We start from the raw sequence: 24339 nt of genomic DNA on the forward strand, positions 1-24339 counted from the left end.
CGTCAATACCATCTTGCTGAAATATTTTTGTTTGAAAATGTGAGAAACGTCTGCAGAGCACACAGAATGGAAGCACAGATAATGGAAGCACAGAAATGTCCTGCTTTCCAACACACCAACTCAAGTGGCCGACCACGTTCCAGCGGCTCTTACGTTTAATCGGTGCCTTGTACATCCTTCCACGTTGCCTTTTACAGGATGGATTACAATAGTTTTACAGGGTCTAGGATGGCAATCAATCTACCATACATCATGTATATCTTGTGGAATGCAGCACGAATAACTATCCAGTAAATCTCTTTCTGCGGTGCCAAAAGTAATTCCATCCAAATCCACTAGTTTGCTAGTCTTTTCCAACCCCCTATTAACGTAGGTTTACTACTTGAGATTTGAGCTCAGAAAACCCGAATGGTAATTCGTCAACAACTCGAAATTCGTTCCCTAGATGTTTGATACACTTCGAACACCTGCAGGTAACAGGTATGTTGGTGACGTACACCGAACCTGCGGTAGATACGTGCATCTTGGATGGATAAAAAATCCTGTTGCTCTCGCTGCACGAGAGAAAGTGTTGAACGTCCTCCGTCCTGTCCTAATTTTTGCTGGCTCGCTGCTGGTCGCAAGTGGCATGCAGGGCGGCAAACTGGAGAATACCGTAAGCATCTTGAAGGATGGAATTGCAAACAGGGATAGAGGCGGAAGACACTAAGGTGCTGAGGCATTGTCAGAGTAGGAAGTATACCGGACCAACCGGCGTATCTGGGTGCCACAGTCTGTCCCTCTTGATGCTTACTTGATAGTCGAACAGGAAGTTTGTAGATTTCTCTGCTCCTGTCAACTCTTTAGAACTCGACTCGGGCACACTAGGCAACAACCGGTATAGAGTCGATCCCTTGCTGAGCATCAAGCCACTTTCCTGCTGCTTTATTACTATTTCTAAAAGGAAAAAGTCGCTTGCTGCGACAGAGGAACTTCTGGAACTCGAGGCTGGAAACTGGTGAGTACCCCTCAACTCATCTTCAGCCCAGCCCGACAAAACAGCGGTTCTCGGTGCTTGGATGTCAAAGCACGCACCTTAAGTATGCATTCACGTAGTAATCGTCGAGATTAGACGAACTGCCTTCTACATTTTATCTTGTGCTTTGTTTCGAAACGCAATGATAGCCGCAGGGGAGTTGGAACTGCCGTACCAGATGGTTGCCGTCTTACAGCAGGAGCGCGGCGTATTACGTCCTAGAGGCTGTGCGCGGCGATAGTGTTGTACACTCATTATTTTTCGACATCTCCCTTCTCCGTCTGAATATTGATCGAAAAGCCTGTAGATGAGGCAGGTGCGTGCACTACACGTTTACTTGCGGTGGGGTGCCATTCGAGCTGGTGTGGTTTCTTGAGCATTCAGCTATTCGCGGACGTTCCAACTTCCCAGCATTTTGTGTTTCACAGCCAGAGGGTTTGGACATCATCGCTGTCATTGGTCTCATCGAGAGAACTGCCTGCTTCGGTGGACGGGTTACCCTTCCTAACAAGCACGGGAACAGCGTTCAGAAAGGAGGTGAGAGCTGTTTGTTTCCCAGTCTCGGCGCCATGTCGTGGACGCAGAGTGCCACAGTTGTCTGTACGGCCGGGTTGACAGGTGTTTCTTATTCTATCTAGTTTGCTTCAGGAGTTCTCTTTTGACTCGGAAAGGACCTGTTCTTCATGAACAGCTAAAAAAATGCGAGGTTTCGGCCGAGTTTTGCCGCTCAACCTGAGACCCGCGGACGGCACCGACCGGCGGGGTGTCTTCCCCGATGCCTCTTGCCACATAGTGACCTCACCACCCAGCAGAACTGGCAACTGCGCCGCTGACTGCCGAAGCCGCCTTCCTGCCGTTTTGACTTCCCGGCGTTTTGCAAATTCCGTCAACGAGGTCTGCCACAGCCGAGATTTTTGGAGAGGTCCGCTCTTGTGTGAGTGGGGAATATGCGACGAAGACTCGTGCCCATGATTGCGGCCGCAAGTGGCAAGCGTGCTCGTGTTTACCATCCCGTTGGAACCGTCGTGGCAAAGACTAGTGCTGTGTGAGTATATCCTCTGTGTCCGCGTGCGTGCGTACGCCGTGTCACTTCGCCTTCCAGCCCATTCGAGCGTGGTTCTCCTTGTTTTTGCGCCCATGTTTCGTGGGCGACGGCGACACGCCGCGTTCTTAACCCATGAATAAGCAGAGGGGGGCAGGGAGTTCGTGGCACAACCAAATTACCCTCCCTTTTCTCCTGCTTTTTCCCCTGTTCCTGACTCCGAAGAGGGCGGCTTTACCGGGGAATTCCCTCGTTCACACAAGGGAGGGGGGAGAATAGCTCTTTCGTCCGAATCACCGCTTGTATCTTGTTTTCGACATTTCCTATGCGGAGACGGCCTGGTCGATCAGCACGTAAGAACAGTGGAGCCTTTCCCTCGTTTCCTTTGTTTTTCTTGTGCAGTTCCCATTCATCTAGAACAGTTAATTCCCCGGGCGACAACTGGTAAACACTGCACCCGTGCACTGGGCTAAAACAGAACCTTATGAAACCGCCTTTTCGGTCGCCCCAAATTTCGTGAATCTGGCGGTCTCTTGAAGAATCTGCAAGTGTTGAAGCGCGACTCCAATCGGTCGACTGGCCGTTCCAGCGACAATTCCCTTAGCTCCGGCGAGCTGTTCTTTTCTTGGACGACCGGTTCTCTTTTGTAGCAAAGACCTTTTTCCTCGCTGTTTTGAGCCACTGAACACCAGGAGACCATCTAGGTGCTTTGGACCTGTCGCTGCGCCGTGCGTTGTAGTACGATGATCCCTCCGCCGTGAAGACGCTTACCGCTAAAGAACTGCACGACCTCCCTTGATTTCCGCTTCAACAAGAAAAACATTTGTCACCTGCTTTCCCAACGGTGGCTTCATTACCTCAGAGTTGATGGCAGGTGACGCCGGCGCATGGTGCCTGCAGATGTCTTTGTCCTCTCCTTCGTAGTGAGCCCTTGCCCAGCTAACACGAAGAGAGGTCGCCCCGCCTATCAACGTACCATTCTTCGTCACTCCAGTCCCTGCGCCTAGCCGTAGACTCATCCCAAAGGTTTTTGCTTTTCTTTACAGCTGGCTCATTTTGCCTGCTGTACCATGCAAATGAGACAGGGCATATAGAATGTGGCACCTCGTCAAACAGGAAGACGCGAAGCGCTGAGGGGAACGTCAAAGTCTTCTATGATACAAGGCACGGCACGCGCACAAGACTGGTACATCTATGGCGACGTGTACGTACACCGGCACTGACAGTGCGGAACAGGAGGGAACCGGACGTTGATTTTGTGTCTTTCCGTGTGTCGACCGTCTTTCACTTGTTGAGCCGTCGTCGAGGTCTCTTGTCGCGCCCTTCGAGCTTTGCGGGAAGGTGCAGCGCATTTGGTCTGTACGAACATCTGTTTCGTCCGAACCTCGAGTCCATTTTTCTGGCACTCGTCCCTGCGTCAGTGGACACTCACTGCCAAGGCCGTGGGCGATCTCCTCACGGCAACACCACGAACATGGAAAAACCGGACTCATTTCCCACTCTTGCTTCGTCTATTGAGTGGTTTTCTTCAACTCCACAGCCTGTCCTAGCTCTTCTCTCTTCGAGTTCTGATGGATCCGTGAAAGGCTCTGCAGAGGGCGATGGCGGCGAAGAACCGAATTCCTTCACTTCTCTCGCTGGACATCCCAGCAGTGCTTCCTGGTCCGACGACAGAAGGACTCAAACACATGCGTCGGTCTCTCTCCCTCGCTTCCGTTTCTCCTCCAAATCGCCTTCTCTGTCCCCCGTGGATAGTCACGGTGCGCCGCCTTCATCATCTCTGCGCGACGGTAGTGGCGCTTCCAGTCTGAAAGGAAACTCCCCTGAGGACGTGTCCATCTTTTTTGGATCGTCGCGTGTACAGACAGCTGAGTCCGCTCTAGGTGCATCCTCCGCTCTTCGGTGGACACCGGAAGAGGCGAGTATGGCGCCCGTTGTGGGAGACACTGAGGAAGGCGCATTGAGGCCAGTTGCATGTGCCATTCAAGTGAAAAAGGAACTTGAAACACAGGAGCGGAGGGCGAATCCTCTCCCTAATTCTGCGTCTGACCAAAGAGCGAGTGCATGTACACCACCCGTCGCGCCATATATGTGTCCATTCCCTTCATTGTCCAGAGACTTCACAGACGGATTCGTCTCGGCGAGCAACCACACTGACATTGCGCCGCTTGCGTGTGCTGCCCACGACTTGCCCTCAGCCTCGCCCCTGGGGGAAGTTGAGAGCACTGTAGGGCTGTTGACGAAGGACGAGCCGCCACAGTGTAAACGTTCGTCTCCAAATGGCGGCCTCTCGCCACTATATGAGGTGGATACCAGCGCGCCTGCGCATCCAAGGCTTCCGTGGATTTCTCCCACGCATCCGTCTGTGGTTGCGTCGCCTCCCTCGTCTCCTGTCCCCGAGGGTCTCCTTCGCTGCAGGTCGCCCAAAACACCCCTTTGGCTTTCGCCCGTCTCGCTGCCCCCTAGCAAACGCGGGGTCGACAAAGAAGAGGCTGACGCAGTGAAACCCGACGGCCAGATGAACGAGGGAAGGCTCCCCGCTTCATTCTCCTCTTCGTCGACCGTGGGAGACTGTAGGGGTCATATGTGGGACGGCGTCAGTGCGTGGCAAGAATCACAGAAGCGTCCCGCGTCAAGTAGGGGGGACCCAGACTGCACTCCTTCCTGCTCGCATTCCTTGTCAGCGTCATGCCCCCCTTCGGTGCCTCTTGCTTCGTTAGCCGATCCCCTTGCGCCTCCGCCGCTACTCTCTACGGTTTCTGAGCTCGCTGCGCTCTTCGAGCCGTCCCCTGGCGAGGAGTTTTTTCTGGATGTTTCGCCTGCGACTGCAGACCTTTCTGCAGCGACTCTGCTCCCGGGCTCCGCCTTTTTGGAAAGCGAGTTCATCTCGTCGCTCTCGCTCTCTCTGCCGGCGGTCGTCTCCTTCCTCTTTTCTTTGTTCAACGGAGACCCGGGGCTCGGTATTCTCACGCCTCAAGCGAAGTTCATGGCCTGGCGATCCCTGGTGTATCTCTCCGATCTCCATGAGGGGAAAGTCGCTTCCTCGCCTGCCGCGGAATCAGGCGCCGGAGCGCTCGGTCGGGGCGGCTATCGAGCAGCTGCAGCTCGCGGGCCTTTTTACAGGGGCCAGCACGCGCAGCCTCAGGCTCAGCCCCCCCCAGTCAGTGCCCAGGAATGTGTTGCGACCTCCAAAGGGAAGCGTTCGGTCCGCCACGCCCTCGTCGGCGAGCGGCCAGCCCCCATGAGCGCACCAGCTGGGCAAGTGGCTTCTTCTGGTCCGACATCTTCACCTCACGGAGCTATCCAAGCCTCCGGGCCAGCTGGCCCAGGGCCTGCTTCTGCAGTGGCGCAGCCTCGGGGTCTCTTTGGCCGGTGTCTCTTGCCGCCCTCGAGGCCTTCAGTCTCAGAGGCGAAGGGCGAAAAGAAGGAGACCGCCGAGGCAGCGAGGGGCTTGGATCACTTTGACTTTTTCAAAGTCCCACGCACGCGATTGCCAGGATTGCCGATTGCAAACGAGCGAGACTGCGCCGAGGCGCAGGAGTCCTGGAAAGCTGCTGAGGAGCTTTGGGCGGCGGCGCGAGCGAGCACGTCAGCGGCCACCTCAGAGTTGGCAAGCGGAGCAGGTCCGGAGTTTTCCAGTGACACAAAGCGACCTCGCGGCTGCGGCCCTGGAGGGGACAGCACGACGGCCGTCACAGGCAGGTCTCAGGTGGCGAGTGTATCGACAGGATCAGGGAATGTGGCTGGTAATGTGGGAAGGCGAAGCTCTCTGCCAGGGGAGGAGACATCGCGAGAGGTGACTGGTGTGTCGGGTGCAAGTGGGTCGACCCACGATGATGAAACGGTCTCTTGTCGGCTTGGACAGGGAGCCCGACAACACCAACATGCTTCTGCTGTGGGGGGAGGAGTGTGTCGGAAAGGTGGGGCCGAGGCGCAGGTTGGTCGAAGTGAAGTCGATCGAAGAAGGGGAGAAGGCGACCTCTCCCACTTTGACGAGGACAAGTTGCGAGCAGCGGCGCATGCCGAGCGGCGAACGGAGTCGGTGTCCCAAACACCTTCTTCCGTCGCCACTTCTTCCTCACCGCAGGGGGAGTCTTTCTTGCACGAGCAAATGCACCTCCTTGCCCAAATCGGCGACGAGCAGCAGATTTTGGGGTACGAAGAGAACTTCCCACGCTTCGTCTGTGGGACGATCGACAGACGCTGGGCTCTCCAGCAAAGGACTGTCAAGGTGCCGCTGGACAAGACGCTGACAGCGAGAGAAGCCTTGGGCACGAAGAAGCCGGGTGGCGCGGATAAAGAGAGCCCAACAGAAGGGGGTGGGAGTAAGAGGAAAGGCGCACACTCTGACGAGACAGGCGAAAGAGACAAACCAGGTGGCCTCGTGCTGGAACTTCAATTTGAGGAGATTCGGTACAGTGCTGCCAAACGAATGTGGCCAAAGAACTCCGTTGTCCTACCTGAAAAGCTCACGCCGGGTACGCGAAACGAAAAAGCAAAGCGTACACGACACGCGTGCCTCGTCTGTATGTATGTTTGCGGGTGTCGGGAACGCCCCTCGCTTTGTCCCGTCGTGGATGGTAGAATATGGTGTTATTTGCGACTTTGTCAGGGCTCAGCTTTTTAGGGGAGTTGTCAGCCATGTGTCGGTGCCCACGACACCTATTGACTAATTGTTAGATTGAAACATTGGTTGGACGCAGCAAGTCAGACGAGTAGAAAAGGCGAAATCTCATTCGCGAAAAAACGCGTGACCCGGCGTAGGTTGCAAGTGCAGAGGTGACTTCTGTCCGATTCAGTGTCTTGTTGCTCTTCAACAAAGACTGACGTTGCGTCGTCGTCTTACCTGTCCAGAAGAGTGTTTCAGACTCTCCGTATCCGGGGACCATCAACACTTCACCGGTATTTAAATCTTGGCACGTGTGCAGGTGGCCGCCGCCCCCACCTCGAGATAGGCGGAGTTTTCTTCATCTCTTTTCGTCTCTAACGCGTCCCATGCGTTTCCTCGGATTCGTGCTCTCACGTCTTCTTTCTGTCGAAATCCTGTTTTTCCTTGAAGGGTTGCAAGTGCAGGTGGCGTGCTATGCCAAGATCCTCGAGCGCGGCGACAATTCCGCCAACGTTCGCAAGAGCCGACTTGGCTGGAAAGACGATGAGAGTCGGCTGGTCTGGAGAGACGGCGAGGTGACGAAGGTTTTGCCGGCTTCCGGTGAGATCTACGTTCGCGTCCAGGCCAGCTACCAAGACTATAAGGTGAGTGTGCAACGCGCTGTCATCGTTTTACCTTCTTATATTTCCACCTTCGTCTCTTCGCTTCGTTCCGTTCTCCGGACCACCACATGTGTTTGGTGTCGGTGTTCCCGTGTGTTTGAAGGGTATGTGTGCTTGCGGGTCTTGGTTGTTTCAGAACGTAACTTGGTGTTTGTCGGAGAAGGAAGCGATAAGTTTTGGTGCTGCAAATCCGACACCCAAACCACAGCTAACCCCATACTGGCCTCATTTCTTCTGGGAAGTTCGCCTTCTATGGTGTCTGTGTGCCCAGAGCATGAAGTACTCCGTAACTGATTTCGTCCCCCCGTCACTGCCTATTGCTCGGCCTCGCGACAAGCTCTGGCGGTTGCGGCCGCCTAAAGCGCACGCTACGAGAGACATCTATCCAGGCTCCTGCATTTGCATGAGCATCACGCCCTCGCCGTCATCAGGGCCCGCTTCTGCTTCTGCTCGTCCCGTGTTTTATGTGGACGCAGTTGTGCACAAGGTCTTTTATTCGTCAGAGGAGTCTCGCGAATGCCGCCGCAGATGCGCGAAAGTTCGCTCCGAACAAGGGGGTGTTGGGTCGCCCAAGGCAGGAAGGATTGCGCCGGGCGTTTCTACGCCTGCCGTGAAATGGCCGACGGAAACGAGTCAAGTGCCGAGTGTCTGGACAAAGCGACGGCCGTCGGAAGACCAGACAAAAGGAGCCTCGTCGGGTGCGTCTTCGGCCACAACGAAACAGGGTAATTCGTCAACAGAAGCGGCGGTATCTCGCGGAACAAGGCTGCAGCGCTCGCTTCTTCGATCGGCCTCCAGGGCAGGCGATTCTGTCGCGGGAAACGTGTCTCCTGTCGCTCCTTCGCCTTCATCGGGGACCGGGCAGAACCGGCCTCGAACCCGCAGAGCCACAGGCGCCACGAGTGAGGTGGGAGGCCGTAGAGATCGGGGGGCTACCGGCGGCGGGGCGGATCAACGGAAAGAGGGAGAGAAGGAAACAACAAATCGGCATGATTCTGGGACTTCTCCCGCGTCGCATGTGGATGAGGAACCTGAGGGGAGTGAGTGCGGAGACGACGAGAGCGACTTGACTGTTGAATCGCTAGTGCACCCGATGGAAGGCCTGAGGTGCCCCGAGGGCCGGACGCCGGTCGAGCTTCACGTCGTGCTTCTTTCCGGAGGAACCCTGACGGAAGACGTTTGCCGCGTTTCTGGCAGACAAATCCTGAAGTTGCCCTACGACCTGCATGCGCATTTCGACGAATTTTCCCCGGACATATCGCGCCACGTTCCTCCCGATCTGTTGTCCGATGAAGACGACGAGGCTGCTTCAGAGAAAGGGGCGTCTCCGCCGGTCTCGTCCCCAGGCACAGACGGAGATGTACACGGCCCGATGGAGGAAACAGGCAACCCGAGGCGATCTGGGGCCCTCGACGCAGCCGGACCTACGCCCCTGTCTCTCCCGGAAGGGCCTGAAGCTCCGAAGCGGGCACGGCCCCTGGAAATTCCTCGAGCGGCTGCGCAGGCAAATGCATTCATGTGGGTTGTGCCTCGTGCGTTGAGCCACGAAGTCGCGTACACAGCTAAGGGAAGAACTCGCACCTTCAGCTCTGACTACTTTTTTCCTACTCAGCTGGCAGGTGCCGGGCCGCCCCACCACAGCGATCACCGAGGATGGCACCACGGCCAGAGTGGCACCTCGGGATTGTTCTCGCTCTCGCCTGCGCCCTGTCTAGCCGATCCGAGCCGGTGGGATTCTCGGACAAAGGATCGGGCGAAGGACTGGCTAGACTACCCCCCCTTTGTCATCTGTTGTTTCCGCTTCCATCCTGACAGCCGGTACTACAGAGACCACACGCAGCTCGTGCGGTACCTGCAGCCCGAGCTCGACGTCACAGCACTCGCGAAAGGCACTTGGAAGCTCAAGTTTCCGGTCTATCGGCCGCACCCCGACGACGGCGACCAGCTGCTTGTCCACCCCTCCGGGCCTGCCCCCGATGCGTATCTGTGCGTGGAAGAACAAGCCGACAAAAAGGCAAAAGTGGAGGCTCAAGACGGAGAACGTCCTGTGGGACTTTTCAGGACAGATGCTGTGCCTGCCTCGTTCGGGGGGACGGCGAAGGGCGAGCAACAACCGGAAGAAGCTTTAGGGGGTCTTCTCGCTGGTCCTTCTAGCGGCGATTCCAGACGCGGAATGTCTTCCGACGGAGGCCAGGCATACGATTCAGCGGGACTCAAACCCCGGGCTGATGATGAGAGAGTGAAAGAGGCAGCTGCTGTACACGGTGACAACCTTCGAGGCGCCGAGCAAGCCGAGTCAATCTCTGGCGAGGGGGAAAACTCGTCCAATCACCAGATTGGGGAGGAAGCCGACGAACGGACTGCGGCCACCGTAGCTGTCAAGAAGGAGTCCGCGGCTCTGGGAATAGGCAGCGCCAACGGTCCAGGAGTTCTTTCCTCTTCTAGAGGAGGAGCGAAGCGGAACCGAGAGCAGCTGTCGGAAGGAGATTCAACAAGTGAACTCTGGAAGCGTGAAGAAGGAAAGGGTGAAGAGCAGGGCTTCAGCACTCGAGAATCCGATACCTTCACTACAAACGCCCACAACGCAGCAGACATCACTCCCGCGGAGCTGGAAAATCTCCGAAAATGTGAAGGTGGAACGGGATTGACTGTTGCAGATGATCTGGCTGTCAACTCCGGTGAGGGAGGGGACGAGGATGAGAATGAACCTCATTTGCCGAAGCGACAGAAACCGGGGGCTTCATTTTCCTTCGAGTTGGAGCGGCCTGTCAAGGGCGCTATTTGCGACAATCAACTGAAACAAAGCAAGGGCTGGTCAAAGGCAACAGAGGATAGAATGGCGTGCGATGGCGGTCGCACTCGGCTTCAGCCTCTTTGCTCTGAAGAGATGGAGAATAAAGAGAAAAGGCAGCAAGGCCTGGTGGCATCGGACAAGGACTCGGGAGTGGGCTCTGACGTCGGGAGAGAGTCACGAGACAGCGGGACAGAGAAACACGCGCGCGGAGAGAAAAAAGGGCAGGAGCCCGATTCATGGAGTGTCGGAGACGTTAAGGTCCGCCTGTGGCGGCTGCTCGCCAATGAAAGAGAGCGACGAAGAGAGCTGGCTCGAGAGACTCTTCTTGATTGGGAGGACTATGAGGGTGCCACCGCTGGTTGGCAGTTGCGTGCCGCTGCTGCGACCGGGGGTGTGGACGTGGAGGGGCCCGGGGGACCAGAAATCGAGAAGGGAGAGTACGCAGAAGGCAAAGGGAGGAGGTGGAGGTCGGAGCGTTTTACAAGGGGATTAGAAGCGTGTGGCATGCGCTTGGTTCCAGGGCTTGGCGGAAGAGAAGAGAATGGGAGAGGGGCGACAGAAGAGGGTAGAAGAAGAAAAGAAAGCGACGACACCTCCGATTCTACGTTTCTGCGGTCCGACCCCTGGCAACGCGACTTCACTCAAGGTTCCACACGATCCGGGCATGACTCAGCTACCGCTGTCGATCGGGAAGGGAGGGCAAGGATAGACCTTAATAGATCCGGCCTGTCGTTTTCAGACGTCGCAAGGTTCCTTCTCAGACAACAACCAGTTCACCGGGTTGAAGGCAAAGGTGTCACTTCCCACTCGACATCTTCGGCAGCAGGATACGACCACTTGGAACAGAAGAAAAGGCGCATGAGCGTGGCGTCCTTGCCGTCCTCGAGTTCATCCTTTCCTTGTGACGGACCGGGAATGCCCTCCTATCGGTGTAGCGGTTCAGATATGCCTGCTTCTCACAGAGGCGGAGACGAAAGTCACCCAGCGACGCACAGCCGTCGCTATGGTTCCGCTCATGATTTCGATTGCTTCGAGCAAGCAGGACCGTCACGCGAAGGGCGGCAGAGGGGAAGCAGGGTGGTCTGTCAAGGAGGTGTACGCGCGTCTCGTCATTTGGACGTCCACCCGACGCCTGAAGGCGGCGCTAACGGCGACTGGAGTGAAGCCGAAACTTCTGTCTGGGCACGTCCTCAGAGAGAGCGACTGCTTGAGGGACTGTCTGAATTTGAGGACGCCCTTCTAAGGCGAGACGGCACATCTGCTCTTGCGCAACTCTTGAAGGCGAGCCGCAGGCGTTTCTGTGCGGCGCGTGAGGGGCCCCGAAGTGAAGCCCGGCACCCGTTTCACGGAGGCAATGACACACACGGCAACGATGAATGCCGGCGCGAAGAAAGGATTTGGGGTTATGGCGAGGGGGCTCCCTCACAGTCTGGATTTTCTACGCCCAAAGGGAACGCCGCTTTTCGGGAGCCTTGCCTTGAAGGGAGGAGACACAACAGATTCCGTGACACGCTCAGGGACTTTGAAGGAGCGGTGCAGAGACAGGGGTGTCATCGCCGCGCCGAGGGCGGAAGCGACCCTTCAGGTAGTGGTGCAAGCACTCGGCGCCCAAGTCGGAGTGGGGGACTCTGCCTGGACGAAGACCTCTGGCAAGTCGTTCGACGCCCTCGACAACACCAGGCAGGTGAACATATTAGTGAGCCCGACAAGAGTTCGAGAGGTTTTACTACCTTGTTCAAAAGACAGGGGAGCGAGACAGTGACCTCGAGAGACCAGTGCGGAAATTGCCAGCTGTTGACGGCCTCTCAGTGGGGAGGATGCCCTGCTGGTTCTCCAGGTGAAGACAAACTTCCTTACCAGGGTTCGCGTCGATTGAGGGAAAGAGATGAACGAGCTGAAGACCGACGTCGAGTGTCGTCTAAAGACGTTGAAACGTCTCCAGCGTTTGCTGCAGAATCAGACGCATACGCAGAAATGGAAGAAGACGGTGATTTCTCCGTGCCGTGGCGCACTCAGAAAGAGGCGATTTCGGACTTCGCTGACGAGCACAGCCATGTGTTGAGGAGCCGTCTGTGCAAGGGCAGTGACCGCATGTCAGGGCGGGAAAGGAGAACAAGGGAGGCTGCATCAGCTGTTCTTTCGTCGAGTGAGGGAGCGTGCACAGGGGCAGCGGACTTTTCGCGCATTGTGCTCGATCGGGGTTTCTCAGCGCCATCGTCTGTGAGCTTCTCGCCGGCTCCATCGCGCTCGCGGTCGTTTTCTCCTCCATCCAGTGGGATTAGAGACTCATATCATTCAGCTGAAATGACAGTGGATCCACGCTTTCCTCAACACACGGAAGCGAAGCGAGAGATCGCAGACTCAGGGACTGTGGCGAAGCTTGCCAAAATCGAAGAAGGCGGAACAGTCGCCCATTCACAGGCCAAGCCTGTGGTGACGCGAGGAGATGCACGACACATAATGGCATCAGCGGATGGCAACAACTCCGGATTTTCAAGTACTGGCAGGCGTCATTCTCCGCCTCATGCCCGTCGGCGGGCCAGAACGCCGTCTTCAAGTGGAGCAGGTTCTTCTCGCAGAAGCTCGCTGACATCCGCTGTAGATGGGCAGTCTGTGACAAGCGTCCGCACGTCGCCGGCGCTCTCAGCAGCATCTTTGGATGGCACTGTCGGTGGTGGGGGACACGCAACGCCTCCACTGTCTACTGGTACGGGGGCCAGACGTGACGCAGAATTGCATGTGACCCACTCTCCACAGGCGCGTTCTTGGAAAGCGTCAGGAGGATGTCTACCGGCGAGTGTCTCCGAAAATGCCCCCGAAGGCTCTGGAGATAACCCCGGCGAAGACGAAGCCGTGACGCCGGAACGCGGCGGCACCGTATCTCGGCGTGCAAGTCGCAAGAAGCCAGAGAGACCGGCGGGAGTGCCGAGCATGGGGACCGACGTGGAGTGGGTTTCATCGCAGCAAGTTCGGGGTAGTGAAGACGGGGAACGGCATCCAGACCCGTGCAAAAGGATAGACAGAAGCAGCCCGAATAAGCCGGGGAGTTCGCGACGGGCGTCAAGAGAGGTGTCGAGCCCCTTGCCGGAGAGTGCAAATTTGGACGAGGACGAAACCGCGTTGTCAGGTCCTGGTCGACGGTTACGAACCCTCCAGTCTTCTGGGTACTCTCCCGCCAGCGCCGAGCAGGTAGAACAGGCCAAGGGGCCCGACGCGGCCTCAGGGGACGGTGCACCTGGACGTTCCGGACGGAGACGTCCTCGGGCTTCTCGTGCTCCTCCTGAAGGTGGAAAAGGTGGAGGCGTCGCTGGAGGTTCAGGAGATACCGAAAAACAGATCTCCACGAACACACAAAGCAAACGGCCGCGGCGAGTCGCTGCAGAGGGCGCGTCGCGAGTTTGGGCGGGCAAGCAGATCGACGTGGAAAGTCACGGCGGTGCTCGTGGGGAAGACGAAGAAGAGGATATGACTGGGGTGGAGAGAGGGGGGCTGGCGGGAAGGGACAGTGACGAAGATTTCGTGCCATAGGTGTCGCAGGGGGATCGTTCCAGTGCACTGCCACGTAATTGCACGTGCTGCGTAAGGCTATCTGTCGTGGCACCTAATGACGCATTCTCCCTCCGAGCATCGCGTCCTCTGTCCACTGTCAGATCTGATGAGGAACTTGTGGGGAACGAAGACCATTATTGGTCCGAAGGATAGGTACTAGTCGTATGAGACTTTGAGCATGTTAAGAGTTTTGCCCAGGGTCTCATATGTTCTCGTTTATCCATGAATTCAGACCTTACTCGTCTCACCTGAAACGAAACGCACTGCCATAGGCCTTACAGCGATGGGCAGGGTCGCCGAGTCTTCTGTTGCATTTTGCGCGGTGGGTATTATTATAATGTCTCCATTCAACAAGGAAGTGTTCTTCCGGGGGGGGGGGGTGAATCCCTGAAAATGCCACGGGTTGAGAGTTGGGAACGTAATGTTGCAATTCTCCCTGAATATTCGGTTACCAGTCAAGGCAGTGGAGCACGTGTAAACGGTCACGAGCAGTTGTGGTGAGTCGTCAGTCGCAACGCGTTTGCACGCTCTGACCCTTGAAATGAGGGGTGCACCGATACAGATGCCGCCAGGTCAGGAAAGTGTACCACCTACATGTGTTTTTTTTGACAGCAAAAGGCTGCAAGGAACACGCGTAACACATGGGTATGTGACGTTCCGCCTTGTGTCTTGATACATAGATATACGCAGGCTCGGGCAAGAGGTTTCCTACTCCGATTTCTTGCTCGTCAGCGGCTTACTCCCGCCTGTGCCGCGTCGATCTTCGTCTTAAGGACTGAGACTAAGTTGAGCCACGCATCGCAGACTGCAGCGATTGCAAATAGCGCATCCTGCTCAACGTGATACACACCTACTGATTATTCTAAATTGGTTAATGATGATCGGACCATTATCAAACACGTAGTTTGCCGTAATGGTCAGGGACACGAAGTGCCAGAAACGATGCCGTCTTCGGAGCACAAGAATCAAGACACACATGCACTTCTCAGATTTACTGAGGTGGCAGGAACAAAGCACGATGTGATCTCTTCGTCCAGAATAGAAAGTCGCGTGCAGTTGCCCAGAAGGTTTTTTGTAGCATGCTGACGTGGTGGAACAGCACGTGTCGTCTACTGTGGAACGCGCAGAGGAAAGCCTTTGAGAAAACCTATCCACACCAAGCGTGCAAGGAAGTCGAACAAACTCACTGAATGTTTAGTCGTATCACTGTAGTTTTCGTTCGCACGTCACGGCGCACGTGAGTGTGTATTGGTATCTATAGCTCATAAAATCAATGAGGAACTCAAGCCGATATTGTTCTGCGCCGATTAACACAATTGGCCCTTGCTGCTGTCCATGTGACTCCTCGGAAATAGTATAGGTCGTAATGAGTCGTATATCTTTACCACACGCCAGCTCTTCTGGTGATGGACAATCTAGTGCATTCCACGGAGAGAGGCAGACGGTCACGGGTGAGTGGCTACCAAACGGTTCGAACTAAAGTGATTGCTGTGGTACACGGGAGTTGGGGTGGTCCTGTGGCCTACTTGCTGCGGCGTCGTGTGAGTTCGAAAGAACCGCTGGGAGTTTGGTTTGGTTCGATGCATTCTCTTCGGCCAAGCAACACCATCGTGTGGGCTGCCAGCTAAGTAAGGCACTTGAGGAGCCCAGGCAGGAACACGTTTAACAATGATAATTCCATTACTGAGGCTGCCTATGTCCTACACCCTCTGGTATCTGTTGACGAGGACGGTCACCGGCGTTCAGGTGAAGGTGATACCATTTATTCCGAGCCTGAACAACTGCTTCGCTGAAACAAGCGTTGAGTCCGACGGTAGCTAAGTTCTCACCCAACCTGGATGTCGAAATAACCCATAACTAATAATCCTTGTCCAGATATTTGGCCCTCACAGTTCACGTAACCCCCCGTGTAAGAACAGCCTCGCTTGATCATAGGTAACGGAGAGGATCAGCAGTCGCGAATTGAAAGCTTGCGTGCGACGTGAATGTTATAGTTCCAATCGGGGGAATCGTTATCTGCTCCAGCACCCCTCAGTGAGCTCTCCATTGTCGCTCTGTCATCCAAGCTAAAAGTATACTGGGCCTCACCCCCACCCTTCTCTTCGCGGTGATGATTGGTGCAGTCAGGTGCCCGATAGCGAAAGGTACACGTCCTAGCTTTTTTTGGTTGCCTTCGGTGAGTCTAAATTGATCACGTTAACAGTAGGCAAAGATGGCAGCAAAAGATTCCGTTGCCGTGTCCTGATCTTCCTTAATGGGCTTGAACCAACGGCGCCGTCTCAATAATGACGTGATTAACGTAAAGGATGAAGCCGCTGTCCGTTTGTCTGTGCAAACGGCTGCCATTATCTTTACAGTCTGGAAGTGCTGCAAATCGACACGTTTTATGTCCACAGGTGTCCACCGGTTTCGGTGCAAAGGTTCAGGGTATATTTTGTTCCATTTTTCCCGAATATTGTGTGTTCTTGAGCAAAGGTTCTCATACTGTTTCGCTCTCTGGAAAAGCGTTGCGTCGCCTCCATCCACAGAACACTTCATGCAAAAAGAGCAGTGTCGTGCAACCACTTGGTCATAACAAACGACGACAACGAAGATGTCAAGCTTGCGTGCTACCAACACCTCTGTGGCGGGATCCACTCGTCTTTTATTGACAGTCGCGGTCATCGTGATAGGCGTTGTCTTCGCCCCCACACCTCGGACAGCTCAAGCAGCCGTTGAGAGACGTTTGTCTGTTGATGGGGACGCAACGCAGGCGAAATCGTTCCTGCCTCAAACATCCACCGAGGATGAATTCTGGCATGAGCAGTCGCGCGTCCTGCAGCGTCGGTCGCCGAGGTTTGGATTCCTTGGCAGGATGGATGACGAAAGCACCAAGGAGTTGGAAGGCACTGTCGACGTTTCAGGCGATGCAGAAGATGCAGTGAAGACTTTTCCAGGTGATAACGTGGACAACAGCAACGGTTTGGCTGTTGATGAATATTTTGAGAGGCACCACTCAGCTGACAATATGGAAGGTGACACAGGCTCGGAGATGCCACAGGGTACCAAGACTACAGCAAGCGCAGAGCAAGAAAGAGACTTGCCAGCTAAAGACAGGCTGAACATAGAGATCGAAGACGCTTCAACAACCCGAGACGCTGCTTCCGGAGGGACCTCCACCACGGAAGGCGCGCAACCGGAATCTGTCGCAGATGACGAGTTGCCAATGGATGAGACAGACTACACGCCCGGTAATACGTCTCTTTCCGAAGGGGAGGAGACAGAAGGCGTGACAACGAATGGGTTCAACAGCAAAACCGCAGACGCACGTGAAAATATTGAGAGACAGCATGGAGAAATGAGGGCGCAACACAACGTATCTCTGACTCATGGGCGTGAACAGGAATTGGATGCTGCGAGGATGTATCGAGAAAAGGAAGATGAACAAGAGTTACAAACTACTGAACTCAACGAACAGGCGGCAGCAGAACAGGACCAGGTAGCACAGGATGCTATTGCCGTAGTCGGCCAACACAGGGGATCTGAGGACGGCCAGATACAGCACATGCATTCTCAATCTCAACTGACACAGACGGATTCGGGCAGCAAGAGCCTCCCAGCCGACAAGCCAGCGGACGGAGAAGCATGGGAAGTGATGCCGGGCTTGGTTTCTATGGACGGTGGCGACACCGTTATGCGTAGCAAGACGGAGACAAATGTGAATTTAGAGCGATCACAGAGTGTCGAAGGTGAAGCCAATGAGACAGGTGCTTTGGTCGACAGCGAACAGAAAGGAGAGAGCGTGGTTCCGGTGGCCGCTTCTGCCGGGATGATGGGCAACAATCCAGAAGAAGCTGCTATAAATGAAAGTCCTGTAGTGTCACATCCGCAGTCAACGGAATCTCTTGAAAGCCCTGACGAGCTTAGTACTGACGTTTTCGGTCGAAGAGACTTCGAGTTTAGTCGTTCTGTCTCAGTGGACAGGTACTCTAACGAGGATAGCCTTGCGGAGCCTAATGCAACTGACCGGCGTGACGATCCTGTGGCTCCTGCGCCAGAGTTGACCAAGGTTACGGAGGGCAAGGCGTCCAGGGGGCAACGAAAGGTGAAAACAGCAGCTTCGTTGAATCGAATTCCGCCTCCACCAGCACAATCACGCCAGTCGAAACCAGCTGCTGAAGATGTATCTTTCACGGCGGAGCCAACACAACACACCTTACAAGATCCTCAAGCCACAAGCGGATTGCCCGGTGTAGTGCCAACCCGGGGCATTCTTTCCCTAGTGACAGCTGCACGCATCCTCGAGCTCAAACCCTTGTTGGACTTCGGAAAGGCCATGATGGGTGGGGTGGGTACCAAAGCATCACTGCCCGTCCCTGCAAGCGAGCAGCAGGTGGAGGCTTCACGGTTACACCAACACCTCGAGCAATCCATTCGTCTTGCTGAGGATTACATTAGAAAGTATTTTCCAGAGATTGGTTCCGCAAGTGGTAACCAGTTCCAGAAGGCTTGGAAAGTGTTGCCATTTTTAGAGGCGACAAGGCAGCGGCCATTTGACGAAGACAACTCTGTCGACCTTGGTTATAGTGACTACGTTGATCTGGTAGACGGCGTCGTGGAAGATACGACGATAGACGACCTCTACAGTACTCTAAGGAATATAATTCCTCACCTCAGCCCTTTCAGTCAGGGAACCCAGCTAAGGATCCCATCCCTAGTGCCCAAGAACAGCACCAACGTACCGGCTGTTATCAACAGTTTCGTGCAAGGCGGCAGTAGTTCCTCCACCCACCAAGTCCCAAGCAGTTCCTTGCGGCCGATAGTTTCTGCAATCCAGAAGTGAATTATGGAATTTTCTTTCTTACCTTCTGCCATCAGTTGCCTTCGGCAACGGGCATGGTATCTGATGTAGTCGGACGCATAAAATGTTGCCTACAGGTACCATTGCGACACTGCCACGTTATTGCCAGATAATATGGCGAGAAGGTTTTTGCATTTTGGGCCTCGTCTAGCTGCAACGTAAGATGCAGATACCTACTGTTTATTGGTGGCGAGGTTTTTGTGAAGGGAGAAGAGATTTTTTCCAGTTCTTTATCTATTGCGCCGAAATAAGAAACTCATCCTGCTGCATCTAAGCGTTATAAAACATCTACTTCGCAAAGTCGGTTCCCCAGTGAGCTGAGACGACGAATGAAACGCCCCCGAATACACGTATATATCTTTAGATCGGACCTCAATGGACAAGACCGCTCATGGTCGGCGTCCCCTACATTATGGAGGAATGCACTGCATGTACAACGCATCGCCTATGAGCGCTTGTCTTTTTTCCCAACGGCACGTGTCAAGTTCTACCAACAACAACACACACGTGGGCAGGGGGGCCTTCGAAACCGAATGCACATCTGAGGTGACAGCGAGCCTCAGTCAGTGCTGAGTACGGATCACAAAGCTGTTTTCCAGATTCCTGCTCCGTTAGTTTTTCAACGTTAACGCTGATGAATACAGGCGAAATACAGAAAGCACAGCTTTGCGACTACACACAACGCCATGAATGTATTGTGGTGCATGTCAATGCTGTAGATGCTGACTGAGCCTATCACGAGACAATGCGGCTCCAGCAGCCATGGAAGCAGCCCCCCGTCCGGTAGAGTCCTTGCCAGTAGATATGATGCACTTCACAGCTCGTCCTGCCACTTCGACGACCTCCCTGTACGAGGTGTGTCTGTCTTCAGTACCAGGGAACGGTTTTTTCACTATCTCTTTTTAACTGTGGGCCCACGGTGTCAGGTGTCTGAGTTGTAACTCGGTGATGAATGCCTAGAGTGGCGGAAGATCCTCGTGCATTCTCGAGATTGTGTGCTGCTTTAGGCAATGTTTTGCCCGGCCTCACTTCTGAAGCTAGTAAACAACTCGCATTCCTGTCTTTGAGCCGTGGTCGATTTTGGGCATTAGCTGTCATGCAATTAAGGCTAAACGACTGACTCCACAGACCCGTCACGCTCATCCATTAACATTCAATCAAGCGTAAGTGAACTGTTGTGCCTCAGATCGACATGATGTGCACTCTTTTAAGCCTATGGGTGCCCTTGGAACAGATAGAAACATCAAGTCTTCTTGAGGCCGTTGAAAATTCTTTCGGAGCCAGGCACCTCTCTGCGAACTACGGAACGGTTTCATCGGAACGTGGAACCGTATCCTTGATTCCTCAACTGATTGTATTCCCTTCACGGCGGAGCATGACACTGCAACTGTCGTGTATCTAGACGCACCAAACGCGACGCATGTAGTTGCAGATGAGTCGTTAGAGGCGTGTCGACGTTACTGGTGGAAGCATTGAACACACTAATAAATTTCGATCCCACCGTTTGAAGATACTCCCGGCGTGCCTGATTCCGTATTCATTATCGAGGAGCTGTGGAACATTTTTGAAACGCTTGTCCCAGCCCCATAAAGAGGCAAGAGTGGCAGTTTCTTCAAAACATATTCAGATGTCCGAACCCCCAACTGCTTTTTCTCGTGATCGATGGTCCATTTGCACGGCAGAGGAGACCAAAGTTGTTGGATGTCTCAGATATTTGAGTTCTGTTTCAGTAGCTCGACCTCTGGCTCCGTTGTCACCAGTAGAAAAGAGACTTAACCAGGATTATGAACAGTTGTAATCCTCCGTCAGATAAGATGCGCAAATGTCACAGTTATTTGGCATGCGGAAAACAGAGTGAGTCCATCGGAATGACACACAACACCCTGGGCCCCGTAGACTATACTCGAGTATCTGCCAAGGCTTCATAGTAATGCAGCACACTATGCAGCATCGCATACCTCTCATCATACTTTTTAGTAAACGGAGACAGCCTCGTTGCCATGTTCCACACAACATTAGAAGAGCTTACTCCCACCTCCGCCGCAGCTGCAATGGCCTCATGTTCATGTTCACTGGTCATTTGCATCAGCCCGCCCCCCACTTTAAGGAGATAAGGACGAGGTTGCATTGTAAATCCGTCAATACCGCACCCTTGCACGCACACCGGGTCCAGGATCATCTGAGATTCTGCCTTCCATTCATGTTGATCAGACTCACCTGAAAGCCGACTAGGGCTTCCAGATTGTTCGGCAGGGCTGTAGAGGATAACGCTACAACTATTTGATGCCAAATGCTGCCCACACCATTCGATGAACTCCTTGCCGCAAAACCTCGGGGAGCCAAATGCTACCGCTCGGACATTCTGACAAGATACACATTCGATTCCGGTCATGTCAGTGCACGAATGTTGCCTTGGTGGTGTTTTCTGGTAGCATCTATCGCCAGATTAGAGAATCCTACCAAACCATTGTAAAACCAAGGATCGGAGACTCACTCACACGATGCCACTGGTATGAATATGTACAGAGGGTGACACGCTTCCGCGGATCATTTTTCGAAACAAGTGCGGCTTGTCGGAAAAACTCCAGCTACTTGTTACCTCTTGTTTGCAAAAGACAGCCAGTCGCTTAAGGTAGTAGCATCGACAAGGGTAACAACACATGGTTATGGCTTTACGAAAACAGTCAAAGCGATAAAGTTACTGATGCTAGTGTCCCGGATTGAGCGTGTTTGCAAAATACGTATACTTATCAGCAGTAGATGCTGCACTGTACAGTGGGTAAAGACGTTCGACAGTCGACAGCTTGGCTGGTGTTTTGTAGCACTCCAAGTGGCCGGGAAAAATACCGATGACAAGTCTAGCAATAACTGCAAATGCCTGCGTTCGTGTTCTTCAAACGTGGCCTGACACGCAGCTGCAACTTACCCGCGATCCCAAAATTGCTAGGGTGGACTCGGGGTGAACATGTATAGCGAGCAACGCGGCCATGTAAAATGCCGTTGGACCCCCGATACTGAAACCGCAGCACGTGATTTTCTGCATGTTGCTGATACGACAGTTCGTGTCAAATGAACCAGCCTGTGACGCCTCTTGAGTTGGGGGCCAATTGACCCCCGGGGCGGCTGCTCTCAGCCACACGCCTGCTTCCTGCAGCAGACGTTGAAATGTCTCGTTATACCAGAATGCCAATGCAGAGTTGCGAGTCGTCTCGAGAAATGGTATCTGCGCAAAATGACATCACATTTACTGGTATGTGCTTTTCAAAATGGTATCGAGGCAAGGCAACGCGTCACAACATGCCATTCTCGAGGGCTGAGCTATGTGTCTCTACCCGTGAGTCTCGACTTCTAATGCTTTATTTGTGCTCTTCATGATCGAAAGTCGGTCGGCAACTTTCTCGCTTCACTTCGTAATAGATGGGAGCATTTGCTCATTCGAAAAGGCATGGCAGCCCTGTGTCGAGAACAAAAGTCAGTGCCTTATATATATCGTGAGGATTGCGACCAGCCTACGATCCAGCGATGCCGTCGCAGACGCCCCTATCATGAGATTGAATTGAACACCCAGTCAATCATGCCAGGAGTGGAGGCAACCGTCTCACCTTCGCCAACATTGTGTTCTCGTGTTCTTGGCTGTCAGCGCCAGCGGTGGAGTTTTCCTGTTGCAATTTGAAGCTACTAGCAATCCGGCAAGTAAGTGAAAAAATGTCGACCAGATTTTTGGGGTCGAACCAGTTGAAACAAATGAAGAGGTGGTCTTCCTCATCATTCAAGAAGAACAGGCATTTGGTATTTGCACCGATGTCGACGGTGCCCAGAGCTTTGACGTTGACGATACTGCTGAGTCCTCCAGTGCTCCCTTCCAAGCGCACCGGCTTGCCAGAAGGGTGACTTTTGAAGCCTGTAAGAGCACTTGTCTCTACATCTTCTTTGATTGGGAGGTATACGTTGAATCGTTGGCCTTTTTCGATGTTCGGTCTACTATGCATCCCAATGAGACGACACAAGAGTCGTAACTCCCACAGTTTCTTCTTTGTGATACTTTCTGCGGTGTTGTACGCAGTCGGAGACGGAGAAGGGGATGACGGAGACCCTGAATTCCCACAAGTTCCACGCGGTGCTAATGGCGAACTTGAACCCATAGATAGGCGCTCGCAGGCAAGCGACCGGTCAGCACCTGGTATACCAGGGGACGAGGCCAACGTGGGAGGTCGTGCGGAAGCCACCGAAGACATGGCGCCAAACTACGAAGCATGCAACGAGAAGGCAGCAACCGCCTGCGGATGTACTTCCACAGAAACAACGCGTCGACCACACTTGCTTTTGAACGCTCACAGGAGTTGTTAGTACGGTGTCGTCGCGTGCATTGCTTTTTGGTACAACGGTCGTATCCACGTTATACACTGTGGAAGTCATAGAAACCCTCATGATACGCCACGACGTACAGACATACTGCCACGTGCGACACTGGCATGTCTATATCAAGGAGAGATGATGCCCAGCGCACACGCGATTAGGATACCGATAAATATAATATCACTCACCACGTACGTCGTAGATTTCATTAGTACTTTGTTGGCTTCGTGTCAGTCCTCAGACAGAAGAGGACTGTGGCCCCCGGCCTCTCGTGCGTCCGGTGAGTTTCCCAGAAATAGCTCGCCTTGTTAGAGTACGAGCAATCGACAGAGGAGAAAATAGCATGCAACACATTCATATTCCATGCGGCTTTGACCTACGTGAATTGTTCTAACCCGAGCTCTCTCGGAGACAGCACGGACCTGCCAGTCCGCCTGATCGTCTCCGCAAAGTTTGGCTGGTCTGATCTCTGACGAGTGACATGAGATCGACTAAATCATTCACTAGTTACAAATCCCACGTAAGGATGAGTCTTAAAAGGTGATGGTGCACCGAAATGCCCTCAAAAACTATAATGCACACGAACTCGACGATGCTGGAGGTTGCAAGGTGCACTGCAACGAACGGGACCAGGGCGGGAGAGACACTGTAGTTTGCAGAAAAGGACTGCTTGACTAGAATAGGAGAAACGTGAAATTCAACAACGCGGCAAACGAGGCCACTTTCGTGGGAAGCAAACGAAATTGATACTCCACAAAGAATCAGGGACAGGACGTCCGTCCCTACAACTCGTAGGCTTTTTTTTTTTCGGCCCCAGCCGTCAAGACTTTTTGATCTCCTTTTCGACTGCCTCGGAGTCGAATGCCGCCGTAGGTATCGTGAGGCGTCTCCATCGCATGTGCGCTGAAGGTATCGGGTCAACTGCTTCTGCCAACCAAAGCTCCCTTGTTCAAAACCTGCAATGGTGATTATCGCTTGTACGGCACATACAGTGACACTACAACTTGACGACGAGTTAATCGATTAGAGAGTTGAAACAGATGCCGACCACCTGCGGTCCAGGCTGCCTTAAGCGGATACCAGTGTCACATATCCCAGATAAGAATGTCGCAGCAGCACAGACAAGTCCAATGACCTCGCAGACCAACAAACGTAAACTCTGAAGCGACAGCGATATTGGTCTTGACACAGCTGCATCCGCAGCGCAGAAATGATAAAAGAAATACATATCTGCCGCAGCGGTTCTTCAGCAGCACCACTAAAGCAAATAATGTATCCATTATCCGAATGCAAGATGTCGAATAAGAGTAGTTCCGTAGTTCGTTTTCTTTTCGCGGTTGTACTCCACCCTATCCCATCTTGCGAAGTGTGCTGCGTTCACAGTTTCTTGTTCCTGGCCTGCCCTGCAGACCATGCAGGAGAATGTTTAGCTCCTGTTGGCTTACCGGATCGGCAGACTACTTACGCACAGT

At 53.8% G+C, this 24339-nt stretch overlaps 3 protein-coding genes across 3 annotated transcripts; 2 read left to right on the forward strand and 1 right to left on the reverse strand.

Annotated features, from left to right (window-relative positions):
* The first annotated feature begins 1858 nt into the window (after window positions 1-1858).
* Window positions 1859-14524, forward strand: TGME49_209500 (hypothetical protein). The gene is made up of 3 exons (XM_018779466.1): window positions 1859-6535; window positions 7117-7310; window positions 7600-14524. The coding sequence occupies exons 1-3, from the start codon at window positions 3532-3534 to the stop codon at window positions 13648-13650; spliced, it is 9249 nt and encodes a 3082-aa protein (XP_018638439.1). The 5' UTR covers window positions 1859-3531; the 3' UTR covers window positions 13651-14524.
* A 1740-nt stretch (window positions 14525-16264) lies between these two features.
* Window positions 16265-18493, forward strand: TGME49_209510 (hypothetical protein; the record flags this gene model as incomplete). The annotated part of the gene is made up of 1 exon (XM_002369659.2): window positions 16265-18493. One exon carries the CDS (start codon window positions 16265-16267, stop codon window positions 18491-18493), a length of 2229 nt encoding a protein of 742 aa, XP_002369700.2.
* Window positions 18494-22083: 3590 nt separating this feature from the next.
* On the reverse strand, window positions 22084-22653 carry TGME49_209515 (hypothetical protein; the record flags this gene model as incomplete). Its single annotated transcript, XM_018779467.1, has 1 exon — window positions 22084-22653. One exon carries the CDS (start codon window positions 22651-22653, stop codon window positions 22084-22086), a length of 570 nt encoding a protein of 189 aa, XP_018638438.1.
* Window positions 22654-24339: the final 1686 nt, after the last annotated feature.

Source organism: Toxoplasma gondii, chromosome Ib (genome assembly GCF_000006565.2).
Source record: "Toxoplasma gondii ME49 chromosome Ib, whole genome shotgun sequence".
NCBI classification, from domain to species: Eukaryota; Apicomplexa; class Conoidasida; order Eucoccidiorida; family Sarcocystidae; genus Toxoplasma; species Toxoplasma gondii.

What these genes read in the sequence shown, in the direction of transcription:
- TGME49_209500 (XM_018779466.1), top strand. Translation starts at nt 3,532, where the DNA reads ATGGAAAAACCGGACTCATTTCCCACTCTTGCTTCGTCTATTGAGTGG. An exon ending in ACCTGAAAAGCTCACGCCGG is followed by an intron (nt 6,536 to 7,116) that starts GTACGCGAAACG and finishes TTTTCCTTGAAG; the next exon opens with GGTTGCAAGTGCAGGTGGCG. An exon ending in CCAGCTACCAAGACTATAAG is followed by an intron (nt 7,311 to 7,599) that starts GTGAGTGTGCAA and finishes CTGTGTGCCCAG; the next exon opens with AGCATGAAGTACTCCGTAAC.